Raw genomic sequence first — 22,369 nt, 5'->3', positions numbered from 1 at the left:
CAGCTAAATTTTCAGTAGAAACTTTCTTGGTTTCTGTAGGAGTCTTGGGGCAACCAAGATGGCTGAAGAGTGAGGGGGAACTCCAAAAAGGAGAGGGCCAGAGACTTAACCTGGCGTGTGTGTGTGTGTGTGTGTGTGTGTGTGTGTGTGTGTGTGTGAATCAAAGGGGCTAGCCACTAAGGTGTAAAGAACAGAACTGAAATCTGAACCACTGTCTTCCACATGCCTGTCAGTCTGCTTTCATTTTCATCCAAGTTAACTGCCTGCTAAGAAAAAAGCATCCACATTCGTAGAAGCAATCTAACTGATTCTAGAAGATATCATTCACAATACCCAGGGTATAATCCAAAATTAACCAACACAAGGAAGAGCCAGGCAAATGGCTCAAGGGAACAGACAATCAATGGATGCCAACTCTGAGATGACCCAGATGCTAGAATTACCAGGCAAGGGCATTAAAGCAGCTATTGTAACTATGCTCATTGAAGTAAATACATTTGTGATGAAATACATTTGTGAAGTAAATATCACTTGAATATCAGGATACTATAAATAAAAACTGAGACATTAAAGAAGAAATGATAAGAAAGTATCACTTGCCTTCACAATTCATCATGGGCCCTGGCTCAAAGCCTTCATTGCAATTGCATTCAAAACTCCCAATAACATTGGTACATGTACCATTTCCACAAGGATTACCAATTGAACATTCATCAGTATCTGAAGAAGAGTAAGAAAATGCCATAAAATTTGGTGGAGTTTTAGTAATCAAAGCACACCCATGAATATCTACCTGGCCCTCACACATTTCCAGGTTCTACGCAGGGCATTCTTGACTCTCGTCTCCCACCTCAAACCCCTCCCTCGGCCTTGGCTGACCAGCCTTTGTGAAGTGCAGAGGACTGAGGACCCTGAAGGATCAAGTGTGCTCTGAGCCCCCAGACAGCCATGCCTGCCCTGAAACTCAAACTCAAGAGAGGGATGTGGTCTTCTGCTGCAAGAGCGGGCATGCAAAGTCATAAAGTAAAATGGATCTCTTTCCCAGTTAGTGGTTTTGGCAACTGTAAATCTCTAGACACATCAGATTTTGTATATTTTGGTTGAAGGCAGAGTTTGGGCAACTCTCTCCACTTTCACATAAACCAGGCCTACTGGAAAATGTAGGATGGGAATAGAAAGAGCAGTTACTAGCCATTTATCCTGGCTTTGCAAATCCCACCACCACCCAGGGTACCAGAGAGACCTTTTGCTGAATATGAGACATAAAATAGAACTTTAGGTAATGTGGATTCAACACTCACCCACACAGCGTACTCCAGTGTAATCCAGGTTGTAACCCATTGGGCATTCACAGCGAAAAGACCCATCTGTGTTGATACACTGACCATTTGAACAAATGCCCGGGCTCTCAAGACATTCATTGACATCTAAAATACAGAATCGCCCAAGAATGTCCTCATATGGAAAGATATGCTGAAGCTACCTATTCAAAATTTCTAAAACTTATAAACACTTCTATAAGAGAAATATATATTTCATATACCACAACATGGTCTTACAAGTGTAATGCATGTGATATACAAAAAATACTGAATATGTATACTAAATACAATATGCTAGGTATTACACAGGAAAGTCAGCAGGATTTATAAAATAAAGAACAATAATATATTCATATAAAAGAAGACTATAGGAGTGAAATATATCCAACCACACCTTCTCGAGTATCATGAAGACTAGGAACAGTTCCATGGCCATAAGGACACAAATCCTGGAATGCAACTACAGAGAAAAAAATAAAAATTCTTCATCATTGAAGAGTCTCAACTACCAGAGAACTTAAAAGCTGATAAACAATCTATGTGCAATTAGACTTCTTTTTTTTTTATAAAGCTGTTTTTAATAAGAGCCTCTTATTTTATTTTTATTATTTATTTCAAAAGCAGCACTGAGCTTAGAGAAGATCTCCTGAGCTTTCCCAGCTCCCCCTGGGGTGCCACCTACTGAGGGCTTCTGGTTCTCTCTGCTCTCTGAGCACTGAGCAGCTAAAGAGCCCTCTCTCCTCATTACACATAGATGCCACTTCTGACCTGGAGGCCAAGCCAGTCCTGAGCTTGCTGGGAACTAGCCTACAATTCAGTTGTGCTAACAAGACCTGGAGGCTCTTGGTCTCTTCCAGCAAATGGCCATTGTGTTGACTCAACTTCCTTTTAAGACCCTGAGAGCCCTAGTCTGTGATACAATGGGACTCCCACAGCAATTTGGAATATAATTTTCATTTTCTTCTCGCACCTTTCTAATTTTATTTATTTTTAATTTTAATTTTATTTTATATTTATTTATTTTTTTATATATTTTTTATTGATTCTAACTTTTTTGAAGGAAATTAATACTAATCTTGGGTGTGTGTGTGTGTGTGTGTGTGTGTGTGTGAAATAGCAGGGTAACTTCCTGTGCTTACACATGTTGAATACAGATGTCAAAAGAAGTCCCTCAGATTAGGTTGCTCAATGAACCATTCAAGTTTATGTGTGAGGGGTTAATTTCACCTTCAAAATATTCATAAATTATGTAGTCAAACCTACTCCTAACAAAAATTCCCAAAACAGTGCAAAGGGGTGTTTTAGGTTGTTGATCTCACCTTCATCATCTTTGGGACACAGCTCACAGGGGTCCCCCCAGCCCTCTCCTGGCATCTTACTACAGCAGCATTTTGCCTTTGTGGTGTTGAAAGCTTTGGGTACAGAACACTTTCCATTTTCAAAGTTTGTGAAGCAGAAGCTCTGGCGAGTATCTATTCAAGAAAGCAAAATCACAGACCTCCTTATTGGTCATTTAAAAAGGTGGAATAATTTGTATAAAACTCTATTTCTGAGAGAACATTTCTTATGGGTTGAACATATGCAGATCAGATTAGCAATTAAAAGACAGGTCTGGAAATCCTCAATGGCTGATTTCATTTGCCAATTTCAGTTGACTTGTTTATAAAATATTATTTAATTATTTAAAATGATTAAAATATTTTTATAATGTGCCTTGGAAATTTGAGAAATTATGCTCAATATTAAAATGATTTCCAGATCTCTTTTCTACCATCACACTGTTGCCTAAAAAAAACAATGTAGGTAACTTTCATTTAGTTAAATCACACAAAAAACAATTAATATATGAATGTACATACAAATCTATGTCAACAACATAACAGAAGAGTAAAACAAGAATTTTTCATGAAAAATTTAAAATATGAAGAAACAGAGCCAATAAATCAAAGTACCTTAAAATTTGTCCAGTGTAAATTCTTTTGAGACCTACATTTTTAACTCAAAGATGATATAATTGCCATAGACATGTATAGTGACAGAGATCAGTGTAATGGGTTACTGTCTAACTTTGACGTTTCTAAGAGTGAATTATGACAGAGAAGTGATTTTAAAGCTTACCGAAGCATCTCCGTCCATTATCAGACAGCACAAAGCCAGGGGGGCAGATACACTGGAAGCCCCCAGGAGTATTGGTGCAGGAACCAAAAAGACAGATGTTGGGATCTTCGTCACATTCATTTATGTCTGCAGAACAGCAGAATTTATTGATTTAGTCAAATCAGCACACTGCTCAATATTTCAAGATAAATAATTTTTTCATACTACAATAGTCCACTACCCATGGGCTATTTAATATAAAACAAGATATTATATGAATTTTATACTTATTATTTAAAAGTAAACTATTATTTCTTAGAAGTCAAGGATTATATCCAATTTCAATCAACCATATGCCCTGATATCTCAAGTTAATCTCTGGCTCCCTGCCCTTGGTCCTTAGGGGCGTATGTACATCCACCTGTCCACCTGACATGACCAGTTCAATCAATATCCTATGGGCAGTGCAAGCTCAACTGGTTCCCTTCTCTGATGTTCCTCTGAGCAACCTAAGTTGGGATCCTGTAGTCACCTTTATTCTTCACTCTGACCTTTTAACCTCCATTTACAAACAGCATGAGGCCTATCAATGCTACCTCCTTTGTACATTCAAACTCACTATCATTTACCACTGGGATTATCGTAAATCTCCTGACTGCAGTATCTCCCTCTTTTACCCTTTTCTCTTCACAATGCCATCAGGGCTGTCTTTCTAGTTGAAAATCTGTGCCTATGGAATTAGGACTCAGACGTGTTTTGAGAATTTTATTGTTCCCACTTCACCCCAAAATGGTTCCTTAAAATAAATAAGGATTCCTTACCAGTGATGTTTAGCTTTTTTTTCCATTGGAGGTGCTTATGTAATGGGTTATTTTAACTGAATGAAGAAACATTACATAATTCCAGACATGAGAGAATGCAAGCTCCATGAGGACCTGACATGTCTGTCTGTCTGGAATACTAATGCCCCTTCAGCTTAGTCTAGCATACTATCTGGCACATGCTATGTTCTTAATTTATATTGGCAGAATGTTCACGAGTGAGTTATATTCCATTCTTTCTAAAAACAAACAAACAAACAAACAAAAAACCCTGTAATGCTTCACACTGCCTGCAGGACTAAGTTCCATCTTGTCAATACCCTTTACCACACTTGTGTTACCTGTGTCTTCAAATGACCTCCTCTGTGCTGCCCCTTTCCTTGATTATAAATTCCTATCAATATTTAAGAGCCACCTCGAGTGTCACCAATCTTTTGTGGTGAGCTTCCTTGGCATACCACCTGTCACCACTATCATCATTATTCCCAGCCTCCTCCTCCGCTCCCACATCCTGGACATGCCTCCAGTATAGTGTCTCTCACACTGGATTATAACTATCTTTATAAAACAGGTTTACCAACACACAATATGAATTTCCTGTTAGGCAGTAAGTTACCTGAGGCAAGGCCTGTATTCCAGCACCTAAAAGGTGCCGTGGTCACTATAATATCCATTGTATGTATACACGTGTAAACATATGTGTTTGTGTGTGAGTGTGTGTGTATATAGTCATGTTAAAAAGCATTTCATCTGGGAAAAGTTGATAGAGATTCTAGTCTGAAGAAAACAATCTTACAGTGAATTAAGTTAACTAAAAAACAACTTTTCAGAGATGCAAAATGGTGGCACGGCCAACAATGGATAAAAGAAATAAAATATTTATGAAATGTAATGAAATGTAACTGGATCATAGATGTTTTTCACCAGGAGAAAAGGTAGCTGAATCTTTCTGACACAAAGCAGCACATCTATATCTATTCCCTCTCAACGGGTGATACACTGCTACTGTCACTTTTCCATAAAGGGGTGGAGCACAGGTACAATGAAGACTGAGATTAAATATGGTAAAGAAAATGAAAGAAAGGATCTTAAATATTTCAATTTTGCATTAAGGTGCTTCTATTATTTTTTTTTAAGTATTAAAACACTAGACAATCTTACAGTGAACTATACACATCAGACAGAAAAGGGAAAAGGTATAAAGACCAAATTGGAATGACTAGGGATACCCATTATATGTAATTATATGGGATGAAAACTAATTAAGTTTGATGAAGTAAACTGTTCCCTTCAGTTCTGTTTGTATATGTCCCTTGAATGTGAAAAGTAGAGTTACATGGAACATTTTTAAAAAGTAGATAACTCAAAGGACAAAAACCACCTTATCAATCACACTAAGATTCTGGTGCTTCTGAATTTCAACAAGACTGTAAAAAATAATTTGTATAAAAGTGAAATCAAGTAACTGTAAAAAGTTCGGCCTGCATCACATCCACCAGGAAATTCTGGGACCCACTTCTGATGTGGTTACAATGTTCTTGTAAGCTGGAAGAGTTTCAACAGAAAAACATCTGTTACGACAAACGGATTAACGTTTTCTGTTCTGACATGAGGCCTTCCCAAGGAGAAAAATGTCTCAACAGCAATGTCAAGGTTTTCTGCTCCACATTTCTAGGACTCTGGACACCTTTAATAGATGTTTTAAAATTGGTTGCCAACGATTACATTTTGTTTTTATAGACACTCTTTAAATTCAATAGGAAGTCTCTGTTGGCATTTGGAAAAAAGATTAGAGCACACTGAAAATTCTTTTCCTAGTATAAGACTTGTGTTAATGAAAAAGCCCACATCCCTAGACCCTGTATTCCCACCAATACACCTTCAAATCATTTCTGAGGATTCAATAAGACATATGTAGGCAGCGGTATGCTTAAACTCTTTGGGTCAGCATGCTTGGACTGAGTAGACTCCCACAGAGTCTGTAGCAGGTCTTATTACACTGACCAGCTCGGGGGCCACAGCATAAATGTTAGCCTCACCGATGCAGTTCTCGCTCTTCACTTCGTACCCCGGGGGACAGATGCATCGGAAGGATCCCTCCAAATTCTGACAGGTCCCGGGAGAGCAGGAACCGGGAAGGGCTACGCACTCATTAGTATCTTGAAAGAGAAACAAGAAAAATTATTCAAATATGAGGTCACTGTTGTCAAGTGACATAAACATTAATACAGCTTGGGCTCTCTGTTCCTCCAAGTCACTATGGACAAATACGCCCGAGATTCTCTTTTGACATCTCGGGTATTACTCATTTGACAAGAGGCTAATTTCCTTGTTTTGTTTCCTTTGTCTACTTTTACTGAGACATGGATAGTTTCAAGCTCTATCCTAATAAACATTGTGCACATGAGTCATTTCCAATTGTTAGCTTATTCCTTATAAGAAACATTTCCCATGATAACCTTAACTTGTTCATGTGATCAGATGAACAAATGGAAATGTGAATGAGTCCTTAAGTGGAGCTTGGGGGAGTCACATCATTATTTTACAAAACAACTTAAAGACTTTATTATTTAGATACTTACCTATACAGTTCTTTCCATCTGGAGTTAGTTCATAACCTTCATTACATAAACACTTGAAGGAGCCAATTTCATTAAAACACCGCCCATTTCTGCACACCTGACCAAAAAAGGAACTGCACTCATCTATGTCTGTAAGCAAACATGAGTTGGATTTTAGGAGAGAACTCTCACATGTATACTGTGTCACAAGTTGCAACTTAAAACCATATTTCTTGGAACACATTCACAAAAACCCTCCACTACAATTCCCCATCAACACAGGGAAATAGCTCAGATTGTAAGCATCACCTGCCTTATAAGGTCACATAGAGCCCTACTGTATTTCAACCACCAGGGCACATTTTTGATATTTCTATAACTCAGGAATTTATAAGCAAATTTATAAGTTGAAGGTTTAAGGTAAAATGTTCCCTTCTTTCCAGTTGAAAAAATTTCTTTTCCCAGAGGCAGAAGGATATATAAGTTTAACTTGACTGCGTAGCTTGCAAGTGACCTCACCTGGAGATAAGCTGACTATATTCAAAGGACAAGTAATGGAGCATATTAAATATAGAAAAATCAATTATATTAAAAAGACTAGAATTGCTGGTAGAATATAGAATCTGGAGGAGGGGATTGGTGTTAGGTTTCCAGTTAAGCTTAGGTTTGACTGCATTTGAGTAATTCTCTGGGTTGCTTGAACATTGTGCTTTGATCAGAGCCATGTCCCTGTCTTTAGTTCTCCATGGCTGTGCAAAGTGTCTGAGAAATGATAGACAAGATGGTGATAGTTGAATAAAATGTCCAATTAGCTCAAAAGTTTTCCCAGTGCAGAATTTTGAGACAAAAAAGAAAGAAAATAAAACAGAGGAACATATGTTTGGTTAAATTGGGAGATAGGTTTGAGCAGGGATCGTCCCATAATGGTAGAAAGCCTGAGTTACTTTCACATACCTTAAAGGACCATGTGAATTAAGAGATGTTATGTTTAAAGTACCAGTATAGTGCCTGGCACATGATAAACAAGAAATACTGTCAATGCTGGTTGTCATTTCTCTTACCATCTCCTCCATCACATATAGGCACCTCCCCTACTCACTAGCAATTATTATTTTCATCAATATCTGTTAGGGGCAAAGGCTAAAATCCTGTACCAGTAGACAGTTTTATTTTCCACTGAGAATCTAAAGTTGGTCCCAAAAAGATATCAGCACATGCTGTTTCTGTGGGAAAAAGCATCATCCCTGGCTTCAAAGCTGCCGGAAAATAGAATTTCAACACACAGCATGTTGTTAAGTTGGAGACTGTCAGTATTTGAGCATTAACCAAGAATGGAATATATTAAATACTAGCAACGGAATATATTAAATACTAGTAATAACGCTGAAACAATGACAGGTCTATTTCAATGCCATTTAAGAGGTAAAAAATAACCCCAAACCACAGCACAGCCCCAATACATCTACTATCACCTGCATGGCCCTTTGCCCTGAATCGACTGGTTGATGAAGTACTCAGCACAGCAGATTGTTTTGTGATTATTTATGCCAGTACTAAGGCTTGAGTTAACTAAAAATTAGTCAGCAGTATCACATAGCGTTTGGCACACATTTGTAATTTTAATGATAAAAATATTTATTCTCTGGTTTTATTTTTCATTTCATTATATAATGTGTAAACAAAGCAGAAGCAATAACCAAGATGGACTGAGTACTTACCCAGGCAATCATTATTATGAGTGAGTTCAAACCCTGGATAGCAGAGGCAGTTATAGGATCCAACAGTGTTTTTACAGGTTCCATTTCCACATGGGTGCCGCTCACACTCATCCACATCTACAAAGAAACATTGGCTCAAAGTAATTCAGTGTTTAATTAGAAAAACATAGCCTATTAAACATTCACATTATCTTAAACTACTGATTTATTTAGATTGTCCTCATTCAGCATAAGGAACTCCTATTTATTTAAGGAAAATGAGTATGAGGTAGAGAAAACTCTGAATTACAAAATTACTAGAGGCCTGGTGCACAAGGTTGGAGGTCCCTCAACCCAGCCTGCATCTTCTCCCAATTCGGGACCCCTCTGGGGATGTCAGGCCTAAACTGGCAGTCGGACATCCCTCTCGCAATCCTGGATGCTGCATGCACCAGTGACCATACTTTTCATACAGGTGAAAGGCATCTTGCTATTGTATGGGCAGCTACATTTTGTTGCCCTGATTATAAAAAGTAGTACATAACATGATCCTTCTGAGACAGTAGTAGGCTGACCACAAAAAGTGCAAGTCCATGTCATTGCTGCATCATCCTGTTTTTTCAGTGTTCGAGTAGCCTTGCCAGGCTTTAATTTTTAAATCTAAGAGACTGTTCCCAATATATAGGGTAGGGTCCCTAGGTCTGGCCGGCAATCAGGGCCATCTGTGGGGCAACCAGCCGGCAGGGCAATTGGGGGGCCCCTGCTGGCACCGGCCTTGGCTGGTGGCCTGGCGCCGCCTGCTGGCTGGCCCCACCCCCTGCTGCTGCAGCCAGTGCGTGTCCTAGCAGCCAGTCATTTCGCTGTTTGGTCGATTTGCATACTAGGGTTTTATTATATAGGATAGGAAAACGGTGACATTTAATGACTGACAGGCAATGTAACACTCAGAATGAGGCTAAGCAAGCATCCCCTTAGTGGAGATGTTTTAACAATCAGTTGGCTTGTCAACTGTAGGGAAACTAATCTTTTGAAACACTAAAATAATTTTGTTCTATTAAGAATTATTAAACACTCCTCCAGACATTTATAAACCTTAATTTGATCAGCACAACAAAGATACACTTTAGGTCCTAGCGTTTATGAATTCGTGAAACCCAAATTGAAGCAGTAGATTAAAACTGAGGATCATTAGCCTTCAAAACAATGAAATTAAGAAAATATTTACAAGGTCATTCTCATATAAGAGACCCGATTTTCTGGACTATGAATTTAAGCCTGCTGAGACTCCTCTACCGTGCAAAAAAGATACTGGTCCTTAGGAAGGAAGCGTTGTTTAAGAGAGGTATTACCAAGGAGTCTATCTGACTTTTATCCTGGGTGAATTGTTAGGATTTAGGGCAGATTTCTCCATATGAATTTCTGAATCATAAATCTCATATTTTTTCTTAGCAAATCCTATTCTCTAAGAGCACAGCCAGGAGAAGCATGTATAAGCAAGCATTCTCAGAATGTTCCTGCCAATAGGACCAGATTCTGTTTGTCCTTTGAATAAGCATCTCCTAGAGAAGTTTCCTAGGGACAAGTCCATAGTGGGGCCCTTAGGAGGCAATGAATGAAGGAAGATTTTCCTGGTGGTCCATACTCTGTGGCAGCTGTACCATACACGAGTTCTGCAGTTCCGAAATCTGACTTCACTCTTCATACAGATAGTATCTTGAATACCCAAAGAGTAGATGCACAACTTTAGCTTTCCTAAACTGAGAACATGCCAATTATAAACCATCAAGTTACAATTTGATTTTCCTCCTTCAAACTCAAAGCGTGGAGAACTCTTTCTGCAGAGCCAGGGCCAGTGGCTGACATCAGATTTAAAGAGTTACTCTGAGTTCCAAGGCATCCAGCCATCTGTTTCTGAAATCTTATTAACCAACAGCTCAGCAATTACTTACTGAACACTATTATTGCTTAACTAATCATTACATTGGCTTCTGTTGCTTCTAAAAAATGTCTTTAAGAGTTAAAACACAAACGAAGCAGATAAATCCCATGTGTTCAATGATTTGGGGGAAAAAGTGTATACATATATGCATGTATGTATGTGCATGCATATATTGTCATTTCAATACTGTCACTCTTACTACTCCCTTTTCCTTGAGTGGTACCAGAGAGGGTGAAGGACAGCTGGTACTGCACTGACTTCCACATGACCCCGAGTGTCCCAGAGCCCAGGTTAAACATGTGAAAGACATCTGGGGAAAAAGGTTGGAACACTGAACCAAGGAACATTTGTAAGCAGTGTGTCCCTGGCTTGAAAATTTTATATTGAATGAAACCATAAACAGTTTAGCATAGTTAACTTTTTGCAAGATTGTTTCTTATAAAGACATGTTAATTTGGCAAGTGACCAAACTGTAATCTCTTCTCGACGCTCAGCTCCATTTCACCCCTGGAACGAATGTTCTCCTCTTACCCATGCACATGGTCTGGTCCTGAGAAGCCTTAAAGCCATTGTGGCAGATGCACTGGTAACTTCCTTGCAAATCAACACACAGGCCATGACTGCAAACATTAGGAATTTCTAAACATTCATTTCGATCTGAAACAAAAATAAGACACGTTACACGTATCTGATTTTTATTAAGATTCCTTCATTTCTTTCACAGGCATGTTTCTATAACCTGTTATTAATTATTACAGATAGTCTGAAAATGAACCATGACAACAGCTGAATCAAAACAAAGCAAGGCTTTCAAGCATCCAAGACTCTCTCTTTTAAAATCATGCAGTTTTTATATGTTGATTGCTATCTCGAGGATACTATTTTATTTTTGGGTCCAATCCTAGGAAAATCCACTGAAGGGACCTCTTTTTTTAAAAAAATATATTTTATTGATTTTCCACAGAGAGGAAGGGGGAGGGATAGAGAGTTAGAAACATCGATGAGAGAGAAACATCGATCAGCTGCCTCCTGCACACTCCCCACTGGGGATGTGCCCACAACCAAGGTACATGCCCTTGACCGGAATTGAACCCGGGACCCTTCGGTCCGCAGGCCGACGCTCCATCCACTGAGCCAAACCAGTTTCGGCAGGGACCTCTTTTCTGAACAAAATAACCTAATGTATATGGTGAAATAGGTTCAATATTAATGAATGAATTTACCAGGAAAATCTTCCCAAATTATTTTTGGAAATATTTTTTTATAGAAATGCACACACGACTTTTCATTGTAGGAAATCTAAGGAATGCGGTGCTCAGCGCTAGAGAATGAAATTAGTCTCCTTCTTACCCACACAGGCTCCGTTGGGTGAGAGCTTGAAACCCGCAGCACATTCGCAGCGGTAACTGCCAGGACTATTGATGCAGTCTGCGTTTCGCTGGCAGAGATTATCGCCATTGCTGCACTCATCAATATCTGGAAGAACAATGATTTCATTGTTGCATTAGTATTACATTCACTTAACCATTTGGTGATCAACTCCTACACACTGAGAAAGGAGCTGTAAAAAAATGACAAAGCTGTCTAAATCATAAAGCTGTCTAAACCATTTTTGTCTGCCAAACTTACTGGGATAAAGGTCATACATGATTGAGATTACCTTCACAGACCAGGAGCAGATCATTGTAACTGAATCCTGTAGGGCATTCGCAGCGGAAACTGCCAATCTGGTTGATGCACACACCATTTGCACAAATGCCTGGAATCTCTTTACATTCATCAATGTCTGAAATTGAACAGATTTGATCAAATATATGTCGTTCTGCTTAATGTACTTACCATAGAACCTTGTATAATGCCATATGTACACTGGGATGCAAACTCACTCAGTGTCACAGAAATCAATTCTATACTGGTATGAATGACTTTGTGCTTCATAAAAGCATACAGACTGTAAAATACACTATTTCCTTTAAACAATGATGGAAAAATTTAAGTAAGCTGATCAAATATACCAAGTGCTTTTACTGTCAATGTAGCAAATGAACTTCCTGGGGAATCACACCTTCTCTTCAGGTTACATGATAAAGAAATCTATGTTTTCTTAATTTTATGTACTTTTGTATATAGGCATTGCTAATAGAGACTTAAAATTACATTACTTTTATAATCTTTGAGGAAAAGTAGAATGAGAAATAGAAAGTACATTTATAAGGAAGGAAGGGATACAGCAAAAATACAACAGAAACTTAAACATATACGTATGAAAATAACAACTAAAAGTTAAAATAGGGAGGGTTATTTGGAATCCCGCAATGTCATGTTCATGAATAGGAAAACTACAGTTTTAGCTTGCTTGACATGTATGAAATCTTGAGATAACCACTTAACTATCATAACTTAATCAACAGACTATGTCGATACAATACCATTATTAGCACTTGATTAGATTCTGTAAACATGCTATCTCTTTCTTGTCTCCCTATATTATATCAGAATTCAGATTATTACATTTTATGGTACTTCAAACTTTAAAGACATTCAATAGAATTTTACAAAATGCTACATAGATGTATTAAAATAAGCATAATATGTAAAAACTCACCAACAGCTTTTCCTGTGTGAATGTCAAAGGTGAATCCAGGAATATTTCCACATATGGTTTTAAAGTCAGCTTTAAAATACAAACAAACCAAATTCACTCTTAAAATTCTCAAACTCCTTCAAAATAACATTTTACATAGTAACACTTTCACTGCCAAATATCTTATATTATTCACAACCAGAGATTTTAATTTCAATTATATTAATTTGCAAACAATACCTGCTCATAGATCCAAAGAGTAGGTCTAAGCATTCTTTATCATTATTGTTATTATTGTTAATTGTTATTGTCATCGTTAACTTTTTAATGCTGATATTAGAAGATAAATCATTATAAGATAAAGTATATACTTTAGGCACATAAATTATTATTTTTTTAAATATATTTTATTGATTTTTTACAGAGAGGAAGGGAGCGAGATAGAGAGTCAGAAACATTGATGAGAGAGAAACATCGATCAGCTGCCTCCTGCACACTCCCTACTGGAGATGTGCCCACAGCCAAGGTACATGCCCTTGACCAGAATCGAACCTGGGACCCTTCAGTCCGCAGGGCGACACTCTATCCACTGAGCAAAACCAGTTACGGCCATATAAATTATTTTTCTTTTGATATGCAGGGCTTTAAATGATTCAATTTATATAGATTGAAAAACCAGAGTAGAGTACAAATTTTTAAAAGGATTACTCATTGCACAAAGGCATAGGCATAAAAATAATTCTGTGGTGGTCAAGTGGGTCAATAATGAATAATATATGAGACATAAATTTTGTCTTTTTTAAAACTTAAGTGTCTATTTGTTAAAATGTGAAACTTGAGGCATCAAAAACAATGCATCTTGGAATAAAATCGAGATATAAGAGTTATTCCTACACATAATTCACCAAACTAATAGAAATTAAAAACAAATTCCAATTTTTTAGAAGCAGGTTGCTACCGATGCCCACTGCTACACACATGAGCAAAACTCTTGAAAAGAGTATCAGGTAAAATATATACAGCATACTATATACTCCAAGTGCTATCAGGGCAGTCTCTTTGTCTATTTCATCCGCCATGCATCCAGAAGATATAGAGAAGCACATAACAGATGGTTTCTAATTGCCTGGAAACTTGTGAACTGTAATTTATATATATCATCTCGTTTAATCATCCTTATAACCATATGAATTAATTACTGTCATTGTTGAATTATCGGTCCTATTTTATATGTGAGGACCCAGTTTCAGAAAGGATAAATAATCTATACAAGGTCAGACAATAAGTGGTAGAACTTTAATTTAAACATAGACCTTCTCCCAAACCTAAGCTCTTTACTTCCTTTTATAAAAAAAAAAGTGGTATTTCATTCCCCAAACCAATTGTCAATTTCTAACTGATGGAGTTTTTAAATTAGAGACTTGTAAAATGTTTCTATTAGATGTTTCAAAACACAACTATGGCAAGATAGGGCTAAGAAAATCTATTTGCCCATTGAATTTTAGCCACTAGGAAAGATCCCATGTGTCACTTTTTATCAAGTTTCTCATTAATTTTTCACCATCACATTCAATAAAACATTTCAATACATATATTCTAAGTAATATCTGGTAACAAATGCATAATCATTGTTTTACATTTGTCCCATTGGATAAACTAACTCTTAGCATCTAAAACTATTAAAAATGAACAGTTTCCAGGTCATAGACAAACTGAAATAGGCAACATTTTTAAGATAATTTTTTTGCTTGTCTCTATTTTCTTTCAAAAGAATCTGTGCTTGTAAAAAACATTTTACCGTGTAACATTAGTTCTATTTTCTGCCTAAAAATTTCAGAAAGTTTGAGGGGGGGAAATGCTAAAGACTATTTTGACAAAAAGCTGCTTTTCTGTAAAGTTTGCTCAAATCCATTTTTTGCATATATTTCAAAAATTGAACCAAAAAAAGGCAACACAAACACCTTACTGCACTTGGTAGAGTTTAAATCACCACAAGGTTTTCATCAAAATATTACATCTTCCAGGTCTAGCCCAATGACACAAAGTAGGTATTCAATAAATATTTGTTCAGTGAATAAATGAAGAGTTAACCAGCATGGTATAAGATAAAGAATTTAAACGGACCAGTGCTGTAAACATGAACTCTTCAGCAATGGGGCTCGTTTTCAGGATCCAGACTCCTATTCAACAGATAGATCAGAATTTAGTGTTTCAATCCCAAAGAGGGCCACTTGGGCTTCAGAACTGAGCAGGTCTGGTTTTAGTATGTTTGCTTTTACTATCCTGCCATCTATATTCGTGTGCCACTGATCTGGCCTTCAGCAGAAGCAGGAGCTATGTGCTTACCTGTTCCTGGTGTTGGGCAAGGTTCACAAGGTTTGTTCCAGGCTTTTCCCACATTGTACGTGCAGCAGCACATCCTCTTTGTCACATTAAAAGGCAACTCATTCTCACAGGTGGTTCCATTATAGCTTCGGTAGCAAAAGCTTTTTCTCATGTCTACATATAGAAAAACAATAAGCCAACCAATCATATTAGCAAGAAGCTAATAATGAAGCCCATGCACCTGGGTATGCCAAACTGTCACCATTAACACAACTCTAAAAAGTTTCTCAGTCATTTAGGGGTATCTTAAAATAATTCTTTAAGTTGAACATAGATCATTTATAGGTTAACATCTCTCCTGTTTTTAAATAAGGGATTTCATTTCTAATTTTTTGGGGAAACAAAGTTAATAGATATTTGTTTCTACATTTAAAGGTATTTATTTATTTAAAAAAGTATCACATATTAAAATTTAAATGTTCTCATTTGTAAAATAATGTTAACTTTATAGAAATGAAAAATTAAAATTATTTAAAGACATGTAATTGTAACATTTGATGAAATTTTCTACTTCAGACTCATTTAAAAAAAAATGAAACAATCTCTTTTTTCTTTTTAGCACTAAAGTATAGCTGATATACAATGTTATATTAGTTTCAGGTGTACAACATAGCGATTCTATATTGATATACCTTAGGATGTGATCATCCCATGTTTAGTAACCATCGGTCACCATACAAAGTTATTACAATGCCATTGACTATGTTGCCTGTGCTGTACATTACAGCCCCATGACCTATTTATTTTATAACTGCATTAAGGAGTAACAAAAAAATGTAACTACACAGCCGAAGTCCAAAACCATGATACAGAGCCAGAAGTTTATAAGACTTTGAAATACTTATTCATAAAGATTTTCCATATTTTATGCAATAATTCTGAGATATAAGCATCTTACATGGGAGTCACCAACTGTGACCTAATTAATCTCAGAGACCTTTACATACCCATGCAGTTGTGGCCTCCGTTGACCTGCATGTATTCAGGTGGGCAAATGCAGGTGTAATTTCCCAGAGTGTTGTAGCAGGTCCCAGGGCCACACACACCAGGATGTGCAAAACACTCATCAATATCTAGAGTAAGCAAGAATATCCATTAATTAAGATATTTCCACACGAGTCTTTATTATTTAAACTACTGAACAAAAGCATAAGGTGATTCCCCAAAATCATATTTTCATAAAATTCAGAATTTAAAGCAAATACTTGAAAATACTTCAAAATATGATGTATCTTTCTTTAAAAGAAACAACCGAATATTAAAAAAATATAAATGATCAAAAGAAATTATTTCAAAGTGGCAGAAAATAATTTCAATGGCAACTGCATTTTTTTAAATTGAAATTTCATATTCTTCAAATGGAATTGCTTTAAAGTGTACTTTCCTCTTATGCCATTTAAACTAAATTTTAGTGTCAACTTTAAACTGAATCCAGTTAGGAGGGCCTTTCTGTTCATAGTAACCTTCAAATTAGTACACATTAAGAGATTCTAGAAGCCATGCAATTGCTGATTGTTCTCCTTACTAAATCATATTTCTTCCAGATGTATTTAACTAATATGTTCCAAAAGAAAGGTTATAATGGAGATGTTTACAAGTTTAATGTTCATCTTTAGAAGCCTTCATTGATACCATCAATAAACATTGAGATTTACCTGTAAGCCAGGACTCATAGCTACAAAGATAAGTAAGCTACAGACCTTGCCTCAAGAAGCTCCCAGTCCTGTGGGGAGATGGCCCCCTAAAAGGATGCCTATGGTGCCAAGTGATAAGTGGGGGATGGAAGCAAGAAAGGTATCTGCATCACCTTTGAATTTCTTCATAGTGGTCCAACGTGTAGTCCAACATATTAAAATTACTGAAAAATATTAACTTAATAGTCTCATTCAAGCTTACCTATAATCCTAATTAATATTTGCATTAATAACTTATATGATATTGAATATCTTCAACCTACTCTGGTTTTCCCCATTTATATTTAATTAATCCATTTACTCAGAGAAAACCAATAGTAAATTATTGCAAATGAGCTGTGAATTTATTTATCTAGCAGCATTGACATGAAAAGAAAAAAAGCTATGAACCCGTCTCAACAGATACTTGGATAGAATGTGAGGATGGAACATTTTCCCCAGGCCTGATCAGGAATTTTGTTTTAAACAGCGCTGACTGTTTTTTAGGTGCAGATTCACCTCACCTTCACAGATGCGGGTTTCCTCGCTGAGGTAGTAGCCCTGTGGGCACTCGCACTGGAAGCTCCCGAAAGTGTTGATGCAGTTTCCTCCCTGGCAGAGACCTGGTAGCTCCTGGCATTCATCAATGTCTGCACAAGGGGAGACAGCTCACTTACAACAAAGACTATCCCAAAGGACAAGAGTTTCTGTTGCTTCCAAACACTCCATGCGCCTGCGTGAATGCACACTTAGCAGGTTTATTCTGACCATGGAGATTCTTGGCTTTGTTGTGGAATTTTGCTATAATCTGAGAAGTTTTAAAGTAAGTTGGGGATTATTAAAGTTGGGGGATATCAGTAAAGACAGCTTCTCTGTGGAACAGACACAAAATCTGCAATGGGTCATATCTATCTGACTGCAAGTTGTTATTTAGCATCCTGGTAATTGACTGTCCATCTGTAATTTTGCAAAATAATCTTGTTGGGATTGCTCCACAACTTTTTTTTTAACCAGCTTTTCTCTAAAGTAAATGCTTGACCTTGGTTACAACTGGGTGAATAGTGGAGCTGTACTCACCTTCTAAAATGATTGTGATGGGGTTAGGTCTGAAGCCCTCACCTCCAGGACACAAGGTGTAATATTCAGCTACAAAACAATGAAAAAGAAGAGATCTGACACCGGTGTCCAAGTGGTTGAGACAATGAACAGGGGAGGTATCTACAGTTTCCTTAGTACCTTTTCAAATACATTTCAAAGTATATTACATTTTACGCAAAATAAGATAATTACTTCATAAGTGATATAGACAGGATAACAAAAATCATTTGTTTTTAATTGAAGAAAAAACTCCTTTGCAGACAATTTATATCACCACTTTTTTGGCCAGTAAATAAAAACTCAGACTTGACAATTGACAAGTTTCATCTATGTCCCTATCAGAACACATGTTTCAATTTAAGGCATAATATAATTGACTTCAGGAATACAACACAGCTCTCAACCTGAACTAGAACAACCTCTGAGAAGAACCAGAAATGATTTAATTTATGTGATACCATGGAGAATTGATATTATCACCATTCATATTGGATTGTGGTTACAATTATTTTCTTTTTTTTTTTTTAATATATTTTATTGATTTTTTACAGAGAGGAAGGGAGAGAGATAGAGAGTCAGAAACATCGATGAGAGAGAAACATAGACCAGCCGCCTCCTGCACATCCCCCACCAGGGATGTGCCCGCAACCCAGGTACATGCCCTTGACCGGAATCGAACCTGGGACCCTTCAGTCCACAGGCTGACGCTCTATCCACTGAGCCAAACCGGTTTCGGCCAATTATTTTCTTTTTATCATATCATGAAAAACAATAAGAAGAGGAGAATTCAAATTCGCTTTATATAAAATACTCTTGGCTGGTTTCAGCATAATCATTGAAGGTAATCCAAAGGTAAAATTTTGGCCCTCACTATTTCTCCCATCCCCGGCACAAGAATAAAATTGTAACTAGTCTTCAGCTACCAGAGTTTGTTCCCTTCCTCTTCTTCAGCTCCATACTCACTGCTATTGACAGGGGGGCATGTCTCGCAGGGGTTTCCCCAGGCCTTCCCTAGGGAGCAGCAGCAGGAGGAGCGACTGACGCCCACCCCAATTTCGGTGTTGCAGGACAGGCTTCCGTCTCCTCGCGGACCGAACTTCAGGTAGCAGTTGCCCACACGGTTGTCTGCAGAGCAACATAGGAGCTTAAAATTGCCCTTCACGTAGTAAGAATTCCTTTTAAGAGAAAGATCACTCAACTGATGAAATTCAAGCTCTTGTACATTAGTATAAAAGGTTCATTTTTATCCTCAGTACAAAACAATCTTTTGCATAGTAAAAAAACCTTACTAGAAATTTTAATAATAACTGAATCCTAAATAACTCAAATTTTTATTTCACATTTTGTTTTGGTTTTGAGGATACAGTATATATACCTGAATGGTCCTATGAATGCAATGAACTGTCAGCTCTCATGCATGAACCCAAAACGTATCCATTTTGTAAAAGCTGATTCGACATTTCAAACACATCTCTAATAGGTTCTAGCTTATCATAACTGCTCATTCTTGTATCATTAAAACACATATCTAAAGACATTTCTGAAAACTTTAACAGCTCATAATTTTGTTGAGAGGGCAGCTGTTTTCTTTGCTCCACAAATGGACCTATTTTCACTTTCAAGGAATCAATACCAATTAGATTCATCAATGATTTCCTTTATTTCTACATTGCATATTTCCTTCCAATAACCCTTGTCTAAACACTTGGCTTCACCATTTGTCTATCTAAGAATCTATCAATTAAACTTTGGATATGGGAGAAATAAGAACCTGGGATGATTCAGGTTCTTGTGCAAATACTGCATGTTGAATTTCTTGCTGACTAACAAACAAAAATACCACATTTCCTTTGTTTATAGAAACATATAGTTCACCCATTCTTTGATTCTTGAATGTGAAAAATTCCATGTAGGATATCAGCCTCTGAAGACTCATAGCCTGGCATTTTGCTTATATGATCCATTTCACCTCTTTAGAATCCAGACTAGAATGCTGGTCTCGGTTGAATTCTTCTTCTGACACATCTAACAACTGTAAAATGTTTTCCACTGTCAATTTTCTTCTTGCCATTATGGCCAAAAAGTGAAAACTTCTAATTTTTCAACTGGTTCAATAAATGCTCAAAGAAGGTTCAAAATATAATGTTTCCAGTCTTCTTTTACACCTTCTTGAAAGGTGACTTAATAATTCCCTTGGGCAACACAACAAGAAAATTGAAAAATGATGCAACAGTGACATTTTATTTCACTATTGTATCATCCTTCTAGGTGACACCATCATTTCCCACTTTAATAATTTTATTCTTTGTTTTTAGCATCATTGGGCATAACTAATGAGTAATGATGAATAAAATGGTTCAAAACAAAAGAAAAATAATATCACTAACATCTCATTTCATGCAATTTCACACTTATAAAAGGGTCCAGTGAACCGTTACGGTATTTGTGAAACAGAATGAGTCTTTATTCTTTGGAAAACCTCTAAGGAAGGATAAAGCTATGAAGTATCAACCCATATAAACAGAACTGCTCTAAAAAGAAACTAAAAAAAGAAACTGGCTATATGCTGACAGTTAATCTGAGTACCGCAGTCCAAACTCTGCAGGGCTGTCCTGATCTATACTTCCACCAGCAGAACAGAGGGACTTTTGAGGTCGCTGAGACCAACACCGCACATTACCCAGTCTAATTGTTGCCTGTCCGTTAGATATAAAGTAATACTTATATAATTGTTTTAATTTGATTTTTCTTACCCCTAATAGTTTTGGGTATTTGTTTATGTTTGTTACCTTTTGGAGTACTTCCTTTTTATTAGTTGCCTTTCATAGCTTTTGTTTGCTCCAAAAAAGCTTTTAAGAAATGCTGAGGCTCCAGTGACTACGTTTCTGGGAGCAACGCAGGCATCATAACAATATTAGGGTTCCAAATGGGATTTTACTGTACAGCTAGGGTTGAGAACCACTTTGTGACTCCTTTCCTCATGCTCCTACCCCTCACTCCACTCCTGCTCCCCAGCCTCATTGCTGTGTCTCCAACACCAGCATTCTCCTGCTGCAGGCCCTGTGCAGTGGTTGCTCCTTTGCCTTGAAGGCATCTCCTCGCAGAGGTCCAGTCAGTTTGCTCCCTCCTTTAAGACTCTGACTCTCCCATGCTCCAAATAACAGCACTTATCCTACAACTACCTCCAGTGTCAGAATTTCTTCTCCCTATGTCTGTCTCCCTGCCACCAGAATGGAAACACAAAAGCAGAGAATTTGGTTCCTCTGTTCCCTCTGCAGCCCCTAGAATATAAAGCACTCAATATTTACTGAACAAATAATTCTGAAGGAAAAAGTCAGAACTTGGAGGAGCCATACACCATAACTCAATATATTCTCTAAAATTTGTAAACATATAAAACACAGCAGCAAAGATTCCCTCCACATACTGCAAGGTCTGTAAAACTGCCGCTGAAGACAGCAGGCAGATTCATACTGAAATAAGACTTTTCTTTTCTTTTCTTTTTTCTTTTGTCTTCTGTCAAGAAATTCTCCAGACCACTTACTCCTCTAGTGAAACGCTCACTAAGGCAGATGTCAAAAACTGAACAATCCTATCTAATAAAAGAGAAACATGCAAATTGACCATAACCCCGACACCCTTCCCATTGGCTAATCAGCAGGATATGCAAATTAACTGCCAACCAAGATGACGGCCAGCAGCCACGCAGCTGAAGCGAACAGGAGGCTTGCTTGCTCCAGTGACGGAGGAAGCCAACGTTCCTGGCCTGCCGCTGCTGGGCTCTGAGCTGCATTCTAAGAAACAATGTTGCAATTAAAGAAACTAAACAAGCTCCAGAGACCTGCTTTCAGCTGCCAGCGGGCTCAGAGCTTAGAGCTGCAGTGATGGCAACAGAGTTTCAATTATAGAAGCCAAACAAACCTAGAAACCTGCTTTCAGCCCTCAGAGCTGGAGCCAGCTCTCAGCTCCAGTGACAGCTATAGAAGGTAAATAAATCCCAGAATAAAAAAAAAGAAAGAAAAAAATGAGAGGCTGGGAGCTTAAGTTGCCCTCCAGCCTGAAAACAGCTCTCAGACCCTCACCCAGACTGGCCAGGCACCCCAGTAGGGACCCCAACCCTGAAGGGGGTGTGACCAGCTGCAAACAGCCATCAGCCCATCATCCAGGCTGGCCAGGCATCCAAGCGGGACCC

General features: G+C 37.6%; 1 protein-coding gene across 1 annotated transcript in view; it reads right to left on the bottom strand.

Moving 5' to 3' along the window:
- The window catches only part of FBN2 (fibrillin 2), a 253,809-nt gene that overhangs the window by 31,304 nt on the left and 200,136 nt on the right, over positions 1-22,369 (bottom strand). The window contains exons 37-53 of the mRNA XM_059693719.1: positions 19,141-19,302; positions 18,157-18,225; positions 17,604-17,729; positions 16,354-16,479; positions 15,368-15,520; positions 13,043-13,111; positions 12,098-12,223; positions 11,788-11,913; positions 10,969-11,094; positions 8,520-8,636; positions 6,823-6,951; positions 6,280-6,399; positions 3,441-3,566; positions 2,642-2,794; positions 1,717-1,782; positions 1,302-1,427; positions 601-720 (exon numbers count right to left, since the gene is read on the bottom strand). Of these exons, the coding sequence (XP_059549702.1) occupies positions 601-720; positions 1,302-1,427; positions 1,717-1,782; positions 2,642-2,794; positions 3,441-3,566; positions 6,280-6,399; positions 6,823-6,951; positions 8,520-8,636; positions 10,969-11,094; positions 11,788-11,913; positions 12,098-12,223; positions 13,043-13,111; positions 15,368-15,520; positions 16,354-16,479; positions 17,604-17,729; positions 18,157-18,225; positions 19,141-19,302 (2,040 nt within the window). The remainder of the gene's footprint in view (positions 1-600; positions 721-1,301; positions 1,428-1,716; positions 1,783-2,641; positions 2,795-3,440; positions 3,567-6,279; positions 6,400-6,822; positions 6,952-8,519; positions 8,637-10,968; positions 11,095-11,787; positions 11,914-12,097; positions 12,224-13,042; positions 13,112-15,367; positions 15,521-16,353; positions 16,480-17,603; positions 17,730-18,156; positions 18,226-19,140; positions 19,303-22,369) is intronic.

This window comes from Myotis daubentonii, chromosome 4, assembly GCF_963259705.1.
Source record: "Myotis daubentonii chromosome 4, mMyoDau2.1, whole genome shotgun sequence".
Taxonomy (NCBI): domain Eukaryota; kingdom Metazoa; phylum Chordata; class Mammalia; order Chiroptera; family Vespertilionidae; genus Myotis; species Myotis daubentonii.
The sequence above is the reverse complement of the archived record's forward strand: the minus strand, read 5'-3'. Positions and strand labels throughout refer to the sequence as shown.